Source organism: Hippocampus comes, unplaced genomic scaffold (assembly GCF_001891065.2).
Source record: "Hippocampus comes isolate QL1 unplaced genomic scaffold, H_comes_QL1_v1.1 scaffold317, whole genome shotgun sequence".
NCBI classification, from domain to species: Eukaryota; Metazoa; Chordata; class Actinopteri; order Syngnathiformes; family Syngnathidae; genus Hippocampus; species Hippocampus comes.
The window spans coordinates 905,683-924,161 of record NW_017805531.1 but is presented as its reverse complement, the minus strand read 5'-3'; the positions used below and the strand labels follow the sequence as shown (position 1 = coordinate 924,161).

At 41.9% G+C, this 18,479-nt stretch overlaps 1 protein-coding gene across 5 annotated transcripts; it reads left to right on the top strand.

Annotated features, from left to right (window-relative positions):
• The first annotated feature begins 468 nt into the window (after window positions 1-468).
• Window positions 469-18,157, top strand: LOC109520494 (phosphatidylinositol 4,5-bisphosphate 3-kinase catalytic subunit alpha isoform). Of its 5 annotated transcripts, none has more exons than XM_019877747.1 (21): window positions 469-757; window positions 2,731-3,149; window positions 3,407-3,616; window positions 3,701-3,951; window positions 4,107-4,352; window positions 4,516-4,601; window positions 4,687-4,792; window positions 5,785-5,937; window positions 6,120-6,254; window positions 6,825-6,949; window positions 7,081-7,162; window positions 7,380-7,544; window positions 7,870-7,973; window positions 8,486-8,657; window positions 9,698-9,804; window positions 10,756-10,877; window positions 11,083-11,161; window positions 13,774-13,944; window positions 14,073-14,190; window positions 14,269-14,420; window positions 15,297-18,157. In XM_019877747.1, the coding sequence occupies exons 2-21, from the start codon at window positions 2,798-2,800 to the stop codon at window positions 15,565-15,567; spliced, it is 3,207 nt and encodes a 1,068-aa protein (XP_019733306.1). In that variant the 5' UTR covers window positions 469-757; window positions 2,731-2,797; the 3' UTR covers window positions 15,568-18,157. The 5 variants fall into 5 exon arrangements, with proteins under 5 accessions (XP_019733306.1, XP_019733308.1, XP_019733307.1 ...); XM_019877748.1 differs by lacking the exon at window positions 469-757 and adding an exon at window positions 1,844-2,402 and having other exon boundaries at window positions 2,495-3,149; XM_019877746.1 differs by lacking the exon at window positions 469-757 and adding an exon at window positions 1,844-2,625.
• The last annotated feature ends 322 nt before the right edge of the window (window positions 18,158-18,479 follow it).

Genomic DNA, 18,479 nt, shown 5'->3' with positions numbered 1-18,479 from the left:
AATCAGGCCATCGTTATTATTTGTTGCCTGTTCTCTGTTTTATAAAGCTTTCTAACACCAACTTTTTGAAAATAGGATTTAGATTAAGATTTTCACCAGTCACTACTTTTGTATTTGTCTCAATAAAATGATACTTTTCACTAGAATCGTCTTAAAAATATCTTTTTTGTAATGCTGGTTTCGTCACTCTGAAAGATTTCACACATACCTCCCGTGAACCATATGTTTTCTTTTTTTTTTTGTTTTGTTTTTTGTTATTAACTTGTATAAAACTAGGCGGCGGCTTTTCCATTAGAAAGGTCAGTGTACCGGGGACACACCTGATCAGAACCACTGGTCTAATCAATGAAATTCCTCCAGGTTGACCTCATTCCCTTTAACAGGAAGATAAACAGAAGATGTTTCCAGTAAAATCCGCCGTCAACAAGCCGCTTCCCTGGGCGGTCCGTCACGAAGAGCCCGCTTGTAGTTAGCTCGGGCCAGCTAGCATGTTACCACACCGTGCCGTTTACTTTGGGGGCAGCCCAACGGGAAACATCATGAAGTTGTCTATCATTTTCCGCACCACCGCTGGACAATAAGAAGCGTATTTCGCTCCCACGGCCATGCTTTGGAAGGACTAATGTTTCGGAAGGACTAATGTTTGGACCTCCGAAGCAGGCTCGGATGGGATTTGCGCAGTTAGCCGCCGCTACTAATGATTGTGCTGGATGGCTAGCGTCGCGGCCAACCGGTTCGGACTAGCTCTGTGACACAGGTAGGTAGCATGATGTTTTCTTCTCCTTTACTCCTCCCGATGAACAAGCACCCGATAACAAATGTATATCGCGTAGATCTACACTGAGCTTGTGTATGCGTATCGAGGTTTTCCATATTGCTTGTGACAGTTGATCTGCTTAGACAATTCGTGAAAATGATCCATCAGCTAGCATTAGCCCAGTGAGTAGCAGCACAAAGTTTGGAGGGATGACTGGCAAGTTTATGTGTGAAAACAACATCTTCGCACAGTAAATCTTATTTTGGGGCAAATGCCAGATTAGAGTTTTCTGTGCAACACTATGATATTTGTACCGTAATTGGAACGCTTTCGTGTGGCATTTGTGAGATGTCACATTCTTTTACTACTTGTGACATTATTTTCCTAATTAATGTTGGTAGGTATGTGTGTAAAATGTAAAAGATTAATTGAGTTGGTTTGTCAAGAGAGATCTTTTAAAAACAATTCCACTGTTCTAAATACCCGTTTTCCTGAAACAAACAAAAAGAAAGTTATGACTATTTAAAACAGGTGAAAATGCACCAATTGCTCGTTTTAATACAAAGACAATATTGACAGTTGAATCCAAGTTTGAAACTATCACAAACTTTCATAGTCTTTATCTTGTTTTCCAAAGGGTGTTGTCATTGGAATGCTTGCTAAACACAAACAACAGTTCATACATGTAGTCATGGCATGACTGTGTACTAACTTCAGGAATATATACACACACATATATTTGAAATATAATATTCCATAAAATGTTTTTGTGCCAGACTGTGTACTAACTTCAGGAATATATACACACACACATATATTTGAAATCGAATATTCCATAAAATGTTTTTGTGCCACTGGCAGTTCTCATGTGAGGATATATTTTGGATGGACTGGCACAGAACCCCTCCAATGATTTTAAATATTACCGATACTCACCATCAACGATGCTTTTACAAGGCTGGTCTTAAATACACTGTATTCCAACAAGTGTTGGTTGCCGTTACGTGTCTTGACTGGCCGTTCTCATGTGAGGACATATTTTGGATGGACTGGCACAGAACCCCCCCAATATTGCTCACCATCAACGATGCTTTTACAAGGCAGGTCTTAAATACACTGTATTCCAACAAGTGTTGCCGTTACGTGTCTTCTTGTTGGTGCACAATGTCCTAAAACTTCTATAATGCATCAACTTCTCATTGGAACACTGTTGTTGTTCGTGTAAGATTGGACATAATAACCTGGCGATGAAGCATCACTTTGCATTGCTGCTTTTTTTGTGGTTCTATTCCATGATCCTGCTGCCGTTGGTACAAGTATATTAATTCAGCAAGAATCGACCGGGCTGGCGATAGCTAGTGACATCAGGCTAACCCCAATCAGTGCCCTTTATCCAGTTGAACGTGTTTTTTTTTTTTTTCCCTTGCGTCATAACAACATCCCCTTTTCTGCCGGATTTTTTCAGTACAAAAAGTATTACGTCCCAACGGCAGCCATAATTTAGAAATGTGTACTGGTCCAGCGTCTGAAGGTGGATAATGGCCTATCTGTGGCGTAGTGGCCGTCTGATCAATGTTAATGTTAAACGCTGCGGTTCTGTTCCCACGCAAAGTACGCGATCAAGACTGACCACTTCTGACAGCCAGTCAGTGGTCGATACACACACAACTATACTAATGAAATGCTTGTCATCGCATCAATCACACAGAATTAAGTATTCCCTTTCCTTGTTATCAGCTCCATCTGTAAACCTCCCTTGCCTTACTGTACTGTATTAAGCATGTGTACAGAATGTTAACAAAGAAAATCTTCGGGGAAATACAAATGCTCGAGTAACGTAGCTTTGGCTTATTTGTTTCTAAGGGAAAGTAAGTCCATCAGTTTTGAAATCAAAAATTGAACTTTTAGCCTGGCATTATTGTTCTTGGGCATGTTGTACATTTGTAACTCTTGTTTTCCTTCTACCCGTTTAGCTGGTTCACATCTATCCTCTAAAAAAAAAAACAACAACAAAAACCAGGTGGATTAACCGGAAGAACCATGCCACCCCGGCCATCCTCGGGAGAACTATGGGGGATGCACTTGATGCCACCCAGCATCAAAGTGGACTGCCTCCTGCCGAATGGCATGATCCTCACGTTGGAGTGCCTCCGTGAGGCCACGCTAATCACAGTGAAGCACGAGCTTTTCAAAGAAGCCCGGAAATATCCTCTCTACCATCTACTGCAGGAGGAGAGCTCCTACATCTTTGTCAGTGTCACCCAAGAGGCAGAACGAGAGGAGTTTTACGATGAAACCAGGAGGCTATGCGACCTTAGACTCTTCCAGGCCTTTCTCAAAGTCATCGAGCCTGTCGGCAACAGAGAAGAAAAGATTCTCAATCGAGAAATAGGTATCGTTCACAAATTACCGTAGAATGAACAAAATAAAAGTACTGTTGGCCACAACTTGCATTGTGAGCTCTACGGAATCTGTCAAAGTTAACAGGGCTTGCTTAAAAGTCATTTTTGGGAAAAAAATCAATCTAAACGAACTTTAGAGCACTTTAGAAGCAATGCGAATTACAAACATGAAAACTGGAGGAAGCAGAAATGATGTGCTTTATCTGCATTAATGACGCTGTTGGATGTGTTTGTTCTTCCCTTTTAGGTTTCGCTATTGGGATGCCCATATGTGAGTTTGATTTGGTTAAAGATCCGGAAGTGCAGGACTTCAGAAGGAACATTTTAAATGTTTGCAAAGAGGCAGTGGACCTTCGAGATTGTAATGGACCCCACAGTAGAGCTTTGTATGTCTATCCCCCGAACGTGGAATCCTCAGCAGAATTGCCCAGGCACATCTATAACAAACTAGATAAAGGTGAGTCAAAAGCTATTGATGCCCTTTTTTTTCTTTTTAAAACTGAAATATTGTAACCAATACTTTGTATTTCTTTTTCCTCAGGTCAAATAATTGTGGTAATCTGGGTTATTGTGTCACCCAGCAATGATAAGCAGAAGTACACTTTGAAGATCAACCATGACTGCGTGCCGGAGCAGGTTATCGCCGAGGCCATTCGCAAGAAGACGCGCAGCATGCTGCTCTCCCAGGAGCAGTTAAAGATGTGTGTGCAGGAGTATCAAGGGAAGTACATCCTCAAAGTCTGCGGTTGCGATGAGTACTTACTGGAGAAATACCCTCTGAGTCAGTACAAGGTAATCTCATTTCACGTGACACTAACTACATCTGATGCTTAGCCACCGAGCGCAAAACGCATCGTATCCAATTCGGTTGAAACGGAAAGGACCAAAATGTGTTGTGAATATTTATTTCCGTCATTTTTAGAAATGGTGTTTTTCTCTGTCCTCAGTACGTGCGCAGCTGCATCATGTTGGGGCGAATGCCCAACTTGATGCTGATGGCAAAAGACAGTCTGTATTCCCAACTGCCCATGGACAATTTCACCATGCCGTCATACGCCAGACGAATATCCACAGCAACTCCTTACATGAATGGGGAAACATCCACAAAGTCTCTCTGGACTATCAACGGCGCACTCAGGATTCGGGTGCTCTGTGCCACTTATGTCAATGTCAATATCAGAGACATAGACAAGGTACAACTGCAGCAAGCGTGTGGTTACATCATCTTTGATGATTATTCGCCTCTTAAGTTATCAACTCTTACTTTGGTTATTGTTACGCTATTCCCTCACATCGTGATCAGTCGAGATGGAGATGAATCAGTTGTACGTGGTGTATTGTTTGCGCCTGATTTAGATCTACGTCAGGACTGGGATATACCACGGTGGAGAGCAGCTGTGCGACAATGTCAACACCCAGCGCGTGCCCTGTTCAAATCCCCGGTAAGTCACAACAAAATCCGGTGACGCACACTTATCTGTGTGTGTGTGGTTTTTTTTTTTAACATGTCATTCTTTTCTATCCTAGGTGGAATGAGTGGCTGAACTACGACATGTACATTCCAGACATCCCGCGGGCTGCCCGCCTATGCCTCTCCATCTGTTCTGTTAAAGGCAGGAAGGGAGCAAAAGAGGTGAGCTGCAGTTGCACTTAAAAAGGAAGTCAGCTCACTGAGACGACCATTTTCGATAAATTTGGAGCAATGTTTGGTGGTTGTGGAGCTGGATGACATCATTGCCATCAAAGTTTGTAATATGTTGATACCTTGTCTACTTGAGAGCACTCATTGAGGAGTTTTCCGCGTAAAAAGCAATCACACACTTGTCCCTCCTTTTTGGTTGAATCGTTTTTTTTTGTGAGCTAAAATTTGATGTACAAGCGAGCTTCAGATAGGTCAGCGCTAGATGACAGTTTAGGGAAAAGCTCAGTCACAATCAATTTTAAAAAAGTGGGCAATTAAGGGTCCCACAAGGTGAGTTTGAAAAGGCTGAATTATTAATATAGGCAATTGTAAACATTTGGGGGGTGGCTGTAAATTACTCATAGTTCATTACTGTATTTGTATTCTATATTCATTTGTGTTCATTTTAGTCGACTTAACTATTTGTAATGTGCTTCCGACTCGACTCCCTCGAAACAGCATGAAACGGTTGCAACTTGATCAGAACGCTGCAGCGAGCGCAGAAATTGAAGAAGCCGCAATCAGTCGTGACGTCAGCCCCAAGTGTGAATGTTTTTAAGACCAGGATAAAAAAAACAATCTTTTTTTCCCCACGCTTATGTTTGAGCTCCTTTTTAAAGCATTTTAAAATTGATGTTTAAAATCTTTTTTTTTTTGCACTGTACATGTCAAAAATTGAGTCAGCTGTCTTTTATTTCTGACATCTGTTTTTAAGTATCTTTACTTCCTTGTTTTTAAATGTTGTACTTTTCATCACATAAAGCACATTGTGTCACCTCCTGTCTGAAAAGCTGCCCTGCCTTGTTTTGCCTTGACTCAGCTCTGACTCGATATACTCTACTCACGTGGACAAACAGCATCATGGGAACCAAACAAGTTAGCTGCGGCTTTGTTGCTATTGTAATTGTTTTTCTGCGCATCAACTTACCGGTATTTTCCTGCAGGAGCACTGTCCTCTGGCTTGGGGCAACATCAACCTGTTTGACTACACCCACACACTCGTAGCAGGAAAGATGGCGCTCAACCTCTGGCCCGTCCCACACGGCCTGGAAGATCTGCTCAACCCCATCGGTGTCTCGGGCTCAAACCCCAACAAGGTTAGCCAAATTTTCTGCAGAGTCTAGTTGTGTATTATGTGAACCGACATCTCCACCTGTAATAGAGATGGTGGTAATTTCATGATTGAATTTTGACCACCTCTCTTTAAGCACCATGTTTTTCTCGATGTGAGTGGCATTCTTTCATACAAAAATATAGACTAAAATATTAAATCTTGTAGGAAACCCCTTGTCTGGAGTTGGAGTTTGACCATTTTAGTTCTCCAGTAAAGTTCCCTGATATGACCATCATTGAGGATCACGCCAACTGGAATATATCTCGAGAGCTTGGCTTTAATTACTGCCCCACAGGTTTGGTAAGAGAGCACACTTCTTAGGTTTGCACCATATTCATCATGACAGTGAACTTTTCCATCTGTGCTGACCCCCAAAAATAAAATACAGTGGAGCCTCAGTTTCGGCGACGAATCCTTGCAGATATTCAGACTAAAATGGAGGAGAGGTAATTGTTTAGAAGAGCAATCTGCCATTTTTATACGTTGAAGTTCCATGGTGTGTCCGGTCTTCTTTATCGAAGGCACGACACTTGGAACTGTCTTGGGCACCCTGGTGGCTTATTGAACAGTTGCGCTTCGTAGCTAAGAAAACAAAATGCGGGTGCGGTGATGCTCACTCGAGCCAAAACTCCGTCAAGTTTTGAACTTGCTTGGGATGCTTTGTGTGGCACGAGATTCCAGGGAATGAGTGACAGATTCACACAGGTAGGCAGATGAGTTTGGTACGGACCATTTTCAGCTGTGCGGAAACTTGATCGGATGTGCGAAATTTGGAATAGTTTGAAGACAAACCGAGGTTCCACTGTAGTTTGTACATCATGTGCTGTGAACACGGTCGAGTTTATTTCAATGTGTGGTGTGGTGCAATAGAGTAACAGAGTGGCCCGAGACAACTCCTTCACAGACATCGACAATGAGCAGCTTCGCCAAGTTTGTAACCGGGACCCGTTGTCTGAGATCACTGAGCAGGAGAAAGACTTTTTATGGAGGCATAGGTAATGTGTGCAAGTCCACGATGTGACCGAATTGTTACAAATTAATTTGACAGCGCATGGCAAATCGTTTTCTTGAGTTTCTCTGTAGTATTCTCAAATATAGCTGATGCGCTTTCCTGAAACTCTCACAGACATTATTGTGTCAACATGCCCGACATCCTTCCCAAGATTCTCCTTGCTGTGAAATGGAACTCCAGAGATGAGGTTGCACAAGTAAGATCCGTTGCCCTCCCTCCTCCCCATTGCTGACGTGTATTCATTTCAGGACATTGTTTGGGCCAACAAATGTCTACCGGGCTTACTTGAGTTACAGACAGAACTCAGCAGATTTTGACATTGATAACGACAGCGGATTCCCTCTTTTATCCAGTGTCGATTTGTTTTCCCGTGTTTAGAACTGCTCAGCGTAATTGTACCTCTTTGCCGCCAGATGTATTGCCTTCTGAAGGATTGGCCTGCGATCAAGCCGGAACAAGCCATGGAGTTGCTGGATTGCAACTTTCCCGATCCCATGATCCGAGATTTTGCTGTCAAGTGCCTTGAGAAATATTTAACTGATGACAAACTGTCACAGTACCTCATTCAATTGGTTCAGGTGAGTTATATTTTTGCTGTATTCTGTGTTCATGCTGGGCCATGTACACTTGACTGGACGCTTCAGGAGGCACACCTGCTCAATATAAAAAGATCGATACAAGAGCTGTATTTAAAAAACAACAACAACAAAAAAAAAAAAACGGCGTACACAAAGATACCACGGTTTTCATTACTGAGGTTTTTCGTCGTTTTCATGTCGCTGAAGTCCCAACCTCGCTGAATCTTTTTTTAATGAAACTCTTGTTTGATATCTTTCAGATGCTTGGCGTACTGCAGTATTAATGATTTTGTTGTACGCCTCTAAATTCTCTCTGTGTCAACAGGTTCTAAAGTATGAGCAGTACCTCGATAATCCACTCGGCCGTTTCCTGTTGAAAAAGGCTTTAACCAATCAGAGGATAGGACATTTTTTCTTCTGGCATTTGAAGTAAGTTTATTTTCATATTTATAAAAACCAAGGACTTTGGTCTTGATGGGTTTATTCAGAATTGATTTTCCGCAAAAATATTAAGAACAATATAGACTGCAATTTTTTTTTTTTTTTTTAAACACCACCAGAGCAGCGCAGTGCCGAGCAGGCTGTGGTGTGTGACTCGAGAAGGTGGTGGAGGGTGGAAAGTGCAGCTGTCAGTGACTGCAATTTAAATTTTTTAATTGAATGTAAAAACCACAACAAAAAGAAAACAAATATAGAATAAGCAAAACAATCACAAAGGTTAAATATTTTTCACCTGACATCTCAATAAATTACCAGCTATAGTCTAGCATTTTGACAGCTAATGGTGGGTAAGTTTTGTGAAAATTAATTGGGAGTTTCCTCAGGATCCAGTCCAATTCAGACAAATTTTTTCAAATATGTCTCCGCTGGAAATACTGTAGAAATCTAAAAATAAGAGGCAAAAACACATTAACAATGTTTCTTCTCCCCTGTGTCTTCAGATCAGAAATGCACAATAAGACAGTTAGCCAGAGGTTTGGACTCCTGCTGGAGTCGTACTGCCGGGCCTGCGGCATGTACCTGAAGCACCTGAGCCGGCAGGTGGAGGCCATGGAGAAACTCATCAATCTCACTGACCTCCTCAAACAGGAGAAAAAGGATGAGGCGCAGAAGGTAATCCGACTGCTGACAGCTGCTTGGCCAAATCACGGAGTTTAATCTCGGCAACATCTGGCCTCGGGGCCACGGAGGTCATTAGTGTGCTTTGGAGCTTCGGATACATTTGGGGATGGTTGCTGTTTTCTTGTACTGGCTCGTCCTGTTCTATTGTTAAAAAAAAGATTATAGAGAAACGTTTCACAAAGGCTGCGGTAAAAATAACCAGTCTTTTATTTATTTTAATTGGCGGTTCAGATAATGGATGGATGGATGATATTAAGGTACCTTCCGTCCCAATTATGATGTATAAATAGGTCATATATGTCAGTGGTCCCCAACTACCAGGATACCGATGCATGGGCCAATTTGGTTGTTGTCTCAGTTGGGTAGCGCGAATATTCAATCCATAAGCTAGCAAAATGAGTAAAATAAACAGATTTGGAAAATTTCTTTGCAATGGGCACAGGGCCCAGTGAGCATTCAACATGAGTCTTTTTCCCCCCCCAAGAAGAAAAAGAAAAGTGCATTTCACAAAGAATACCAAGTTGCAATATTGATTCACGGCGACGGGTGATTCCCGCGCGCGACGAAAAAAAAACAGCCGGGCGACGGCTCATCAAAATCGCCATTTCCTTTGCGTTTCGATTTGTAAAGGCTGAACATGAACAGATGAATGTTGGGAAAGCCATGCATGTTGACGAGTCACTTGTGTTATCCAGGCGATGTGGTATCTGACCTTCCACACAATCCATATTATATTGTACATATTTATTTATTTATGTATTTATTCGAATAGATGATGTAGATTTCAGAATCCTTTCATCATTCTTACTTGCATTGCCAAGCGTTGTACGCGTGGACGACTTCCATGCCCACTGGGTGTTTATTCTCCCACTCAGCCCGGAGTACAGCAGTGTTACGTCATTGTGAAGGGTTAGTCTTTTTGCTGAAGCAAACCAGCAGATGGGCAGCGCTTCTGTTTACTTCTCTGGCTTGATTCGTTCCAGCTGCCCACACCTGGCGGGTTATTGATCTACCTGATTCTCTCCTCACAGGTTCAAATGAAGTTTCTGGTGGAGCAAATGAGGAGGCCAGACTACATGGATGCACTGCAGAGCTTCACCTCCCCGCTCAACCCAGCACATCAGCTGGGAAACCTCCGGTACTTCACATTCTTTATGTAACTCACCCGACTACTGCTATTGTGCGTCTGTGCGTGTGTGTGTTTAATATCGTGATCCGCGCAAAATCAGGTCTCACATACTGCCGTCCCGCTGTATGGCAGATATTTTTGGTTGAAATGCAACTACTTTTTTATCGCGGAAATCCCTGCTATATTTCGCTAATGTGTGGTATATGCCTATTGTTTTCAATGTTTTTTTTCCTAGCATCTTTAATGTAAATATAGAAAATGTGTAATATTGATTAAAAAGTAGTGTCTGTATTTTAAATAATGAGACTTCAGCAGTTCTGGTTGGCTTCGGAATCGCTGCTGGTAACAAAACACTATCTCAGATAAGATAAGATAAGAAATCCTTTATTAGTCTCACAATGGAGAAATTCCCAATTCACAGCAGCAAAGTTATGAAATAACATAATGAAACGGTGGGGTAGCCTAAGCTTCGAGTGTTTCCTGTGATTTTATCCCCCCCACGACTTTTGTTTTATTTTAACGCGTACAATATTCCACAAGCACCCTGCATGTTCTCAGACTTCTGGTAGTGAGGCTGAGGAAATGCCTGGGGCCCCCCCAGGCTGACATTGGGCCCAGTAGACAAAACAACGTCTCTGCCTTTGATGCTGCAACAACAGCTTGTTTGAAATCCCCCACAAGGGCCCCTTACTAGCTGTTGCTGGCTGATGGCTAGTCAAGAGCCCTGTGAGACGGCTGAGATTGGTTCATATTAGTCACATGCGTTCTCAGAGCGCTTAGCAATACTGTATTTTATTTTTGAAAATACATTTTATGCTTTTACCTGTAGTTCTGAATGATGTGTCTCCTAAGGACACAGCTGCCTTTAAAAAAAAAAAAACTATTTTGTCCGCCATCTCTTCCCGAGTCATACCATTCTTTTTCTGCTTCTCACTAATTGTGTGCTGGTTTCTGTTCCAGTCTGGAAGAATGTCGGATGATGTCATCTGCCAAGCGACCGCTGTGGCTTAATTGGGAAAACCCAGATATGATGTCAGAGCTCCTTTTTCAGAACAATGAAATCATCTTCAAAAATGGAGATGGTAAGTTTTTGACATCATCCACGTTTGCTCTGGAACTCAAGATGCAGTCTCTGTACTTGGAATCTGGTCATGGCGTTATCCAAATCGCACAGTGCAATTGTGTGACCAAAGGAACGTTGACAGCCCTCCTCCATAATGTCCCAACACGTCGTTGAGTTACTAATGTTATTCCCATCTACTTTCCCATCTTACTGTGCCTCTGTAGATCTGAGGCAGGATATGCTGACGCTGCAGATCATTAGGATAATGGAGAACATCTGGCAGAACCAAGGCCTTGATCTCAGGTAGGTGCCTCACTTCCACCGTGACAGCAAGGATGCAGGTGCTCATTAATAGGCGGCGGATAACTTTTATGTTCTCTGATCGACGCCTTTAATGCTGAATAACCTCAAAGGGTTCCAGCCACCTTGGGTCATCACACACTAAAGCTGCTTTGACATTGGCTTCCCAGTAAATTGGCACATCAGAGGTGTAGCGCTAGAGCCTCTTCTTAGTCGCCCGCCTCTTCCACACCGACCTTGTTGAAGAGGGACAGCCAATGCAGGTGGATGTATGTGCTAATTAGTTGCTCGGTGATGTCGGCGCAAAGGCTACGTTTGCTGTAAAAAAGAAACAAAGAAACGGGGCGTGGACAGTGAGTCCCAGGTGACAAGTGTTCACAGTGCTGATACGACACGGCGATTCCAAAAGCGTAAGCCAAACTCATCACATGATGTTTCAAAAACAAGAAGCTCGAGCTTGGATACGTGTTGCACATACCTTCACGTTATTTCATGTTTTACTCGTGCATCCTGTGATGTAAATATTTTCCATGGTGGGGGGGGGGGGGGGCTTTTTAAAAAAAAAAAAAAAAACCGTTTTTGGGAAAAAATGAAAATTCAACACATTTTGGTTGTGCGAATTAAGAGCAGAACTTACAGACGGTCATGTGGGTTTTTGTTAACTGTAGAACCTGATGGAACATTTCAACCCCGGCCTTCAGAAGCTCGTCGCGTTGGGTAACAGCTATGTCAAAGCTTTCCAGGGTAGGTGTGAACAGAGAAGAGCAAAAGGGATGAAAATTGAGTATAGATTGTGCAATGGTGGAGTAGTGGTTAACACACCAGCACACGTATTATACATTTTAATTTTGTCGTAACAATCTCAGAGTTTCCAACATGGTGTAACTGTTTCATATGTTTTCTGTGTGTTTTTACAGCATTAGGTGTTTGTAGTGAGGCCTACTTCAGCGCTGTAGCCAAAATGGGCGACCAGGCGATTCACACGCTATCTTCCCGCTCCCTTGGTAAGTTATGATGATAGAGGGGGGAAAAAAAAAAAACATACCGTATTGGGATAAAAAGTAATATTTTTTTCTAAGACAGACATTTCATTGATGTTGTGATATTAAAGTTAAAGTTAATTGATGGAAGAAATTTTAACATGTATATTTAAAAAAATATATACCGTATTTTCACAACCATTCGGCGCACCGTATTGTTGGGCGCAGTCTCACTAACGGGTGCTATTTTGGTATTTTACACCGGATACACGCTAAAAACACGTTTTTAAAAAGGCAACGGAAGCAAAACTGAGTTCAGTTGCATTTTATTTAGCCATCTTACAATGTACTCACGTTTTTTGATCAACGTACACAGTCGAACAAACGTGAGTACACAGTCGAATGGTGACTGTGGAGACGCTTCTGCCGGCTGCTCTTTGATCAACAATCCACCGCTCCAGTTGGTCTTCCAACTCGGGCCACCTCGCCTTCTGTCCACGGAAACTCAGCTTCGTCTTTTTGACTTGGCGAAGCTCGTTCTCCTGCTTCCTCCATTTGCGAGCCATGGATTCGTTGACTTGAAATTCTCTCGCGGCTGCTCGATTCCCATGTTTCTCCGCATAACCGATGGCTTGAAGCTTTGTAGGCGTGTCTCTTTGTAGAAGTAATTTCGGGGGTTCTTAGAAACCAAAACCGAAGTTGTTTTGCAATAACGCACATATCCACACTTTATACAGGTGCTGGTACCTGCTAGGGGCGTGCCTTTAGCATCCACTTACACGTCCACCCTTCACTCATTGGCGGACTTCTTCCCCGCATGCCTGTCCTCACTCACGTCAGCCTTTTCTTTTTCTCTCTCTCTCTCTCTCTCTCTCTCTCTCTCTATTATATATACACGCCCACCCTTCACTGATTGGCCGACTTCTTCGCCGCATGCCTGTCCTCATTCACTTACGCCTTTTCTCTATATAAACGCGCGTCGGCTCTCTGTCAGGTTTTGGTACTCAGCGCATACACAAGACGCTCCGCATTATAAGGCGTGCTGTCCACTTTGGAGAAAATTTTAGACTTTTAATGGCGCCTTATAGGTGTGAAAATACGGTAACTATAATTTGAAAACTAGGCTTTATTACACCCTGGAAAATACACCTTTTGCTCTAATAAAAAAGGAATTTATGACTTTATTACTGTACTAACGTTACAACTTTTTTTTTTTTTTTTGCTAAAGATAAACCATATTCATGCAGGGCTGTCAAAATAATGTGATAATACATCACAATATCATATCGAGTGGCCCAAAGCTAAGCTGAGGTGGGATCATTGATGTAGCATGTTTGTTTTGCTGGCACGTTGCCCCAATGTGTAGATAAGCACATTTTAAAAATAATAAAACAATCATTATTTCTAGTTCTTGGGCAAGCCGCAGCTCGCGAACCCCAGTTTGAGAACCGGCGCCTGAAGCTAGCCAAGAAAAAGATGGAAAAAGAAGCCATTTTAGATCGCCCCTTCCACACTGGCTTACGCAGTTCTTGGGAACCACAGAGAATCCTTTGAATTAACGTGCAATTTCACTAACCTAAATCTTTGATCTCGGGCCCCCACTTTTTTTCCTTCTCTCTTTTTCTGTCTTTCAAGGATGCTCCCTTACGGTTGTCTGTCCATTGGTGATTGCGTTGGGTTGATCGAGGTGGTGAGGAATTCTCACACCATCATGCAGATCCAGTGCAAAGGAGGCCTAAAGGGGGCGCTGCAGTTCAACAGCCACACTCTGCACCAGTGGCTCAAGGATAAAAACAAGGGCGAGATGTGAGTGGCGCAGCGCAATACCCGGGCAGTGCTTTAGTCAGAATAATGACAAGCCACACATTCGGACATTAAACCTAATTCTGATGCCCTTTGTCATGATTGACATTGATTATTGATTATTATTTTAGGTATGACCAAGCCGTAGATTTGTTCACACGATCATGCGCAGGCTATTGTGTCGCCACATTTATCCTGGGGATAGGGGATAGACACAATAGCAACATCATGGTTAAAGATGATGGACAGGTAAAATTCAACATGACATCATTCTAATCTTCCGCTCATACTTCTCACGAGTGTCCTTCATTTATTGATGCGCTGCAGCTGTTCCACATCGATTTTGGCCATTTCCTTGACCACAAAAAGAAGAAGTTTGGATACAAGCGAGAGCGTGTGCCCTTTGTTCTGACGCAAGACTTCTTGATCGTCATAAGCAAAGGAACGCAGGAGTGCACCAAAACAAGAGAGTTTGAAAGGTACAGTCCGTGCTCACTTTCAATTCGGATTTTTACTTACCGTTGTTCAATGCAGTGAATCTCCATTTATCGTGGGAGATGCGTTCCAATCCCACTCCAATAGGTGAAAATCTCCAATATGGGGATACCAAATGAAAAATATTTTGAAAATAGTTGTACCCCTCCCACACGTATTAAACACACTTAAACAAACTTGTTTTTTTTTAACTTCTCAAAATATGCTTGTATATTTAAACACCAAATTGCTCAACCAAGCCCATCATTTTTGTATACCTAAAGTCTGCTTGCTTAGTGCTAATGCTAGTGAACAATGTCTTCCTGTTTAGTGCCACTCCCAGTTGCAGTTTACCGTCAAACGACACATAAAACAAAGACAATTACATGCCTGTTTAAAACAACCACACATTACATTCCACTAGCTTATTGCTAACACATAATGAGAAACACCACACATGAGCTCACGAATAGTATCTTTGTGGCAGTGCTTTAACCCTCCAGGCGATGGATATTTTTGCACACTGGGCCGGATAATATAATGATCCCAGTCATACATTCTTTATCCTCTTCGAAGAACAATTATTATCCCGGTCTACTGAAGAGTTCGCAATATGGCCGTAAGAAGATAATGCCCCCCGTAGCCAAGGTGCGCGCATCAAAATGAGCAGCGCAGTCTGCGTTGAATTGAAGCAAAAAGTGTTCAATTCTTCATATTCTGTTATGTGCTAAGCTTCCAGAGAAGATTATTGGCATTTCAATGGGAGAAGATAATTTGGGAAGAAACCGAACCTCGGTCTGGGAAGAAACCGAACCTCGGTTCTTGTGACAATGTTGGTCACAAAGGCTGATGAGGTTTTGGCTTTCCTTTGCGCCCACCAGGTTTCAGGAGATGTGCTACAAGGCCTACCTGGCAATCCGGCAGCACGCCAACCTCTTCATCAACCTGTTTTCCATGATGCTGGGCTCAGGGATGCCCGAGTTACAGTCATTTGACGATATCGCTTACATCCGGAAGACCTTGGCCCTGGACAAAACTGAGCAGGAGGCCCTCGACTATTTCATGAAGCAGATGAACGACGCTCACCATGGCGGCTGGACTACGAAAATGGACTGGATCTTCCACACCATCCGCCAGCACGCCATGAACTGAAGCGGCAAGCGAAATAGTTGAGCGAACAGAAACATTGACCAGAACGAGCTGCGCACTGAGAATGCAAAATGCAGTAGCGGCCATGAATTGCCACACTAAGACCTGGTTTCGTTTGCCAGCATGTGACTCTGAACCATTACCTGCCAGCGCAGTATGAACAGGGGTGCTAAGAAGAGCCTTTATCAGGGACACTAAATGTTTTTTACACCCTTAGGAATTTATTTGTGGCTGCACTACATGAACTTCTGAAGGCATGGTGGAGTTGTATTTCATCAGTTTCCTCCATAGGAACGAAAACAGTCTCATGGACCTCGGGCACATTCGGCCGTCTTCATAAGAGCTAACGAGATACACTTTTTTTGGGGGGGGGGGACAGACTTTGCCAATGCATTACGAGGAACATCACTATGAAGTTGTACATCTTGAGCACAGCAGGCTTTTTTTTTTTTAAAAATAATAATAGTAATAATAACAATAATCCTGGACAGCTGACAGGGGTCATACTACAAAATTTCCACTACCTAATTTAAAACTATGAACCATTAAAAAAGAGGGGATGATATTTGTTCATATGGAAGAAAGAAAAGGACACTGAGAAGCCGATTGAGATGACTCATCACAATCCTGAAAAAAGGAAGTAACGGTATTCAGAGTACAAATGGAAAAGCCGTGAGAGCATTTATTCGATTCGGTACGGTCTTTGTCCTCACAAGTATGACAATTCAGCCAACTAGAAGAACAACTGGCTCAGTAGTAATGTTTTTTTTTCCCACTGTTTCCTTTCACAACAGTATATTTCTGCACTCTAGCAGGACTACTTTGGTATACTTGTAGGACAACTAGATGACGCCAATGAAGCAAACTCTGCACTAGTTGACACACACCGCCTTCCACAACAATTCTGCACACTAGTAGGACAACGGCATGTTACTAGTGGACATATTGAGACTACGAGTAGGGTCCAGGAGGAAGTTGGGCTTTGTACTGTTTCTAGTCCAGCACGGTAGGGTCCCTTGTAAAATTGTTGGTTAAAAAAAAAATTGCACTAGTTGTAGAGTTTTCTCCCCCTCTAATAGAAAGACATTTTGTTCTACTAGTGTGCTGAATTGTCAAGTGAGGTCAAAAAGTATACTAGTACATGACCATCAAACTGGGAATCAAGAAGATCAAATAAATTCTCAAACTGCTTTCCATAAGTATGAGACTGACTGAGATATTTGAATAATAGCATTTATTACCTGGACTTACCCGCCTTTGCTAATTTGCTAACTTGTAGCATACGGATATGTCCACCATGTTTGAAGTCATTACACCGTACTCTGTTGTTGTTGTTGTTTTTTTTTTTTTTTTTTGTTCAGCAGTATAGTCCCATTTCTGAGCCAAAGTGCGACATGTGTTCACCCCTCTACTCGACAGTCTTATTGTTTATTTAAAAAAAAAAAAGAAGGCCCCCCCCCTCTCATCTGGTCCAATTGTCATGTACTCATCGCACTGATTTCTGCAGTATGTGTTTTGCGCGTGTCATTTTATCAGTATTATTGGGTCGGAGGGAAAATGCGCAGATTTGAACTCACCTCTTTGGCCACTTGGTATAAATTGGCCTGGCTTAAAAAGCAAAAAAGGGGAGAAAAAAGTGGTGTTCTTTTTAGTTGTTGTTGTAATATGCTGTTACACTATGCAAATTGTGATCCTAATAAGTACTGTATTATGCAAAAATGACAAAAAAAAACAGTTGATGTCACGAAAAAAGAAAGCAACTCCCCAACTGAAAAGTGTGCAAACTTTATAAACCCATTACACACGTGGAAGAAAATAATGCACAAAGCCGCACTGTAAGGAGACAAAAACTTGTTTTCCTGCCTTTTTAACCTTACTTAACATCAGTCAGTTATGCTCTTGTCTCCTTGCCGGCGCTTGTTGTCCTTTTTAACTTTCCAAGTGTCCTCCTTCCTATGATTGTCATCTTATACAGAAGAGGTACCTAGCTTTACCAAACGATGCATTTATACACATGCACTCACACACAGTAGTTTCCTGTTTTTTGTTTTTATAAATAGAGGAAGCCAGTCCTGGTCAAATGCTTGGGCTGGACCCATACGAACTGAGACCCCATTCGCATTTACTTTGTGGAGAAACAATTCACATTCTCCTATGCTTTGTACGTTTTCTCCCTTTTTTTTTTTTTTGGTCACATTGCTTTATGTATGAGGTCTGCGAGTATTTTTTTATTTTTTTTTTTGACCTGATGCTGTTTACTTGAATTTCATGTATAGAAATGACCTTGTTACTTGTGAGGTACAACTAAGTCACAATGAAGGTAACAGAACTGCTACTGCTACATGTGCAAATGTTTTTGTTTTTTTCCCTTGAATAACTACAGAGGTAATATATTTTTGTATTTGAAAAAATATATATAATCAAAGTCGTATATTAAATTGCTAACCAAAAAGAAAAAAAATGTCTATCATCTAACCCAGTAGACAGCTTGTAGTTGTGAAATGAAAGACAAAAGTTGAGTGGATGAATGCACGGGTTGATGATGGCGTTCATAAAGAGCACAATGAGGAGGGGAAAAAATACCCTGCATGTTAAAAAAAAAAAAAAAAGTTCCACATGTTATATATCCATCTGTGTACATATTTACATATATATTGTAACTATAAAGCCTCCAAATACTTTTTAGTCATTCTCCTGTGACTTGTCCGATAACAAACTGTATCCATTGTTAAATAAAGCGTTTCTCCCGACAAACATAATGACCTTTATTATTTTACTGTGAACAAACATGAAATGTTTGTGCAATGGCACTTATGTTTTATTGTGATGATTTTGATGAAAGAAATAAAACATTTTCTGGTAAAAATGATGATCGAGTAGACAATGTGCATTGTTAGCAAATGTTAGCTCGTTTA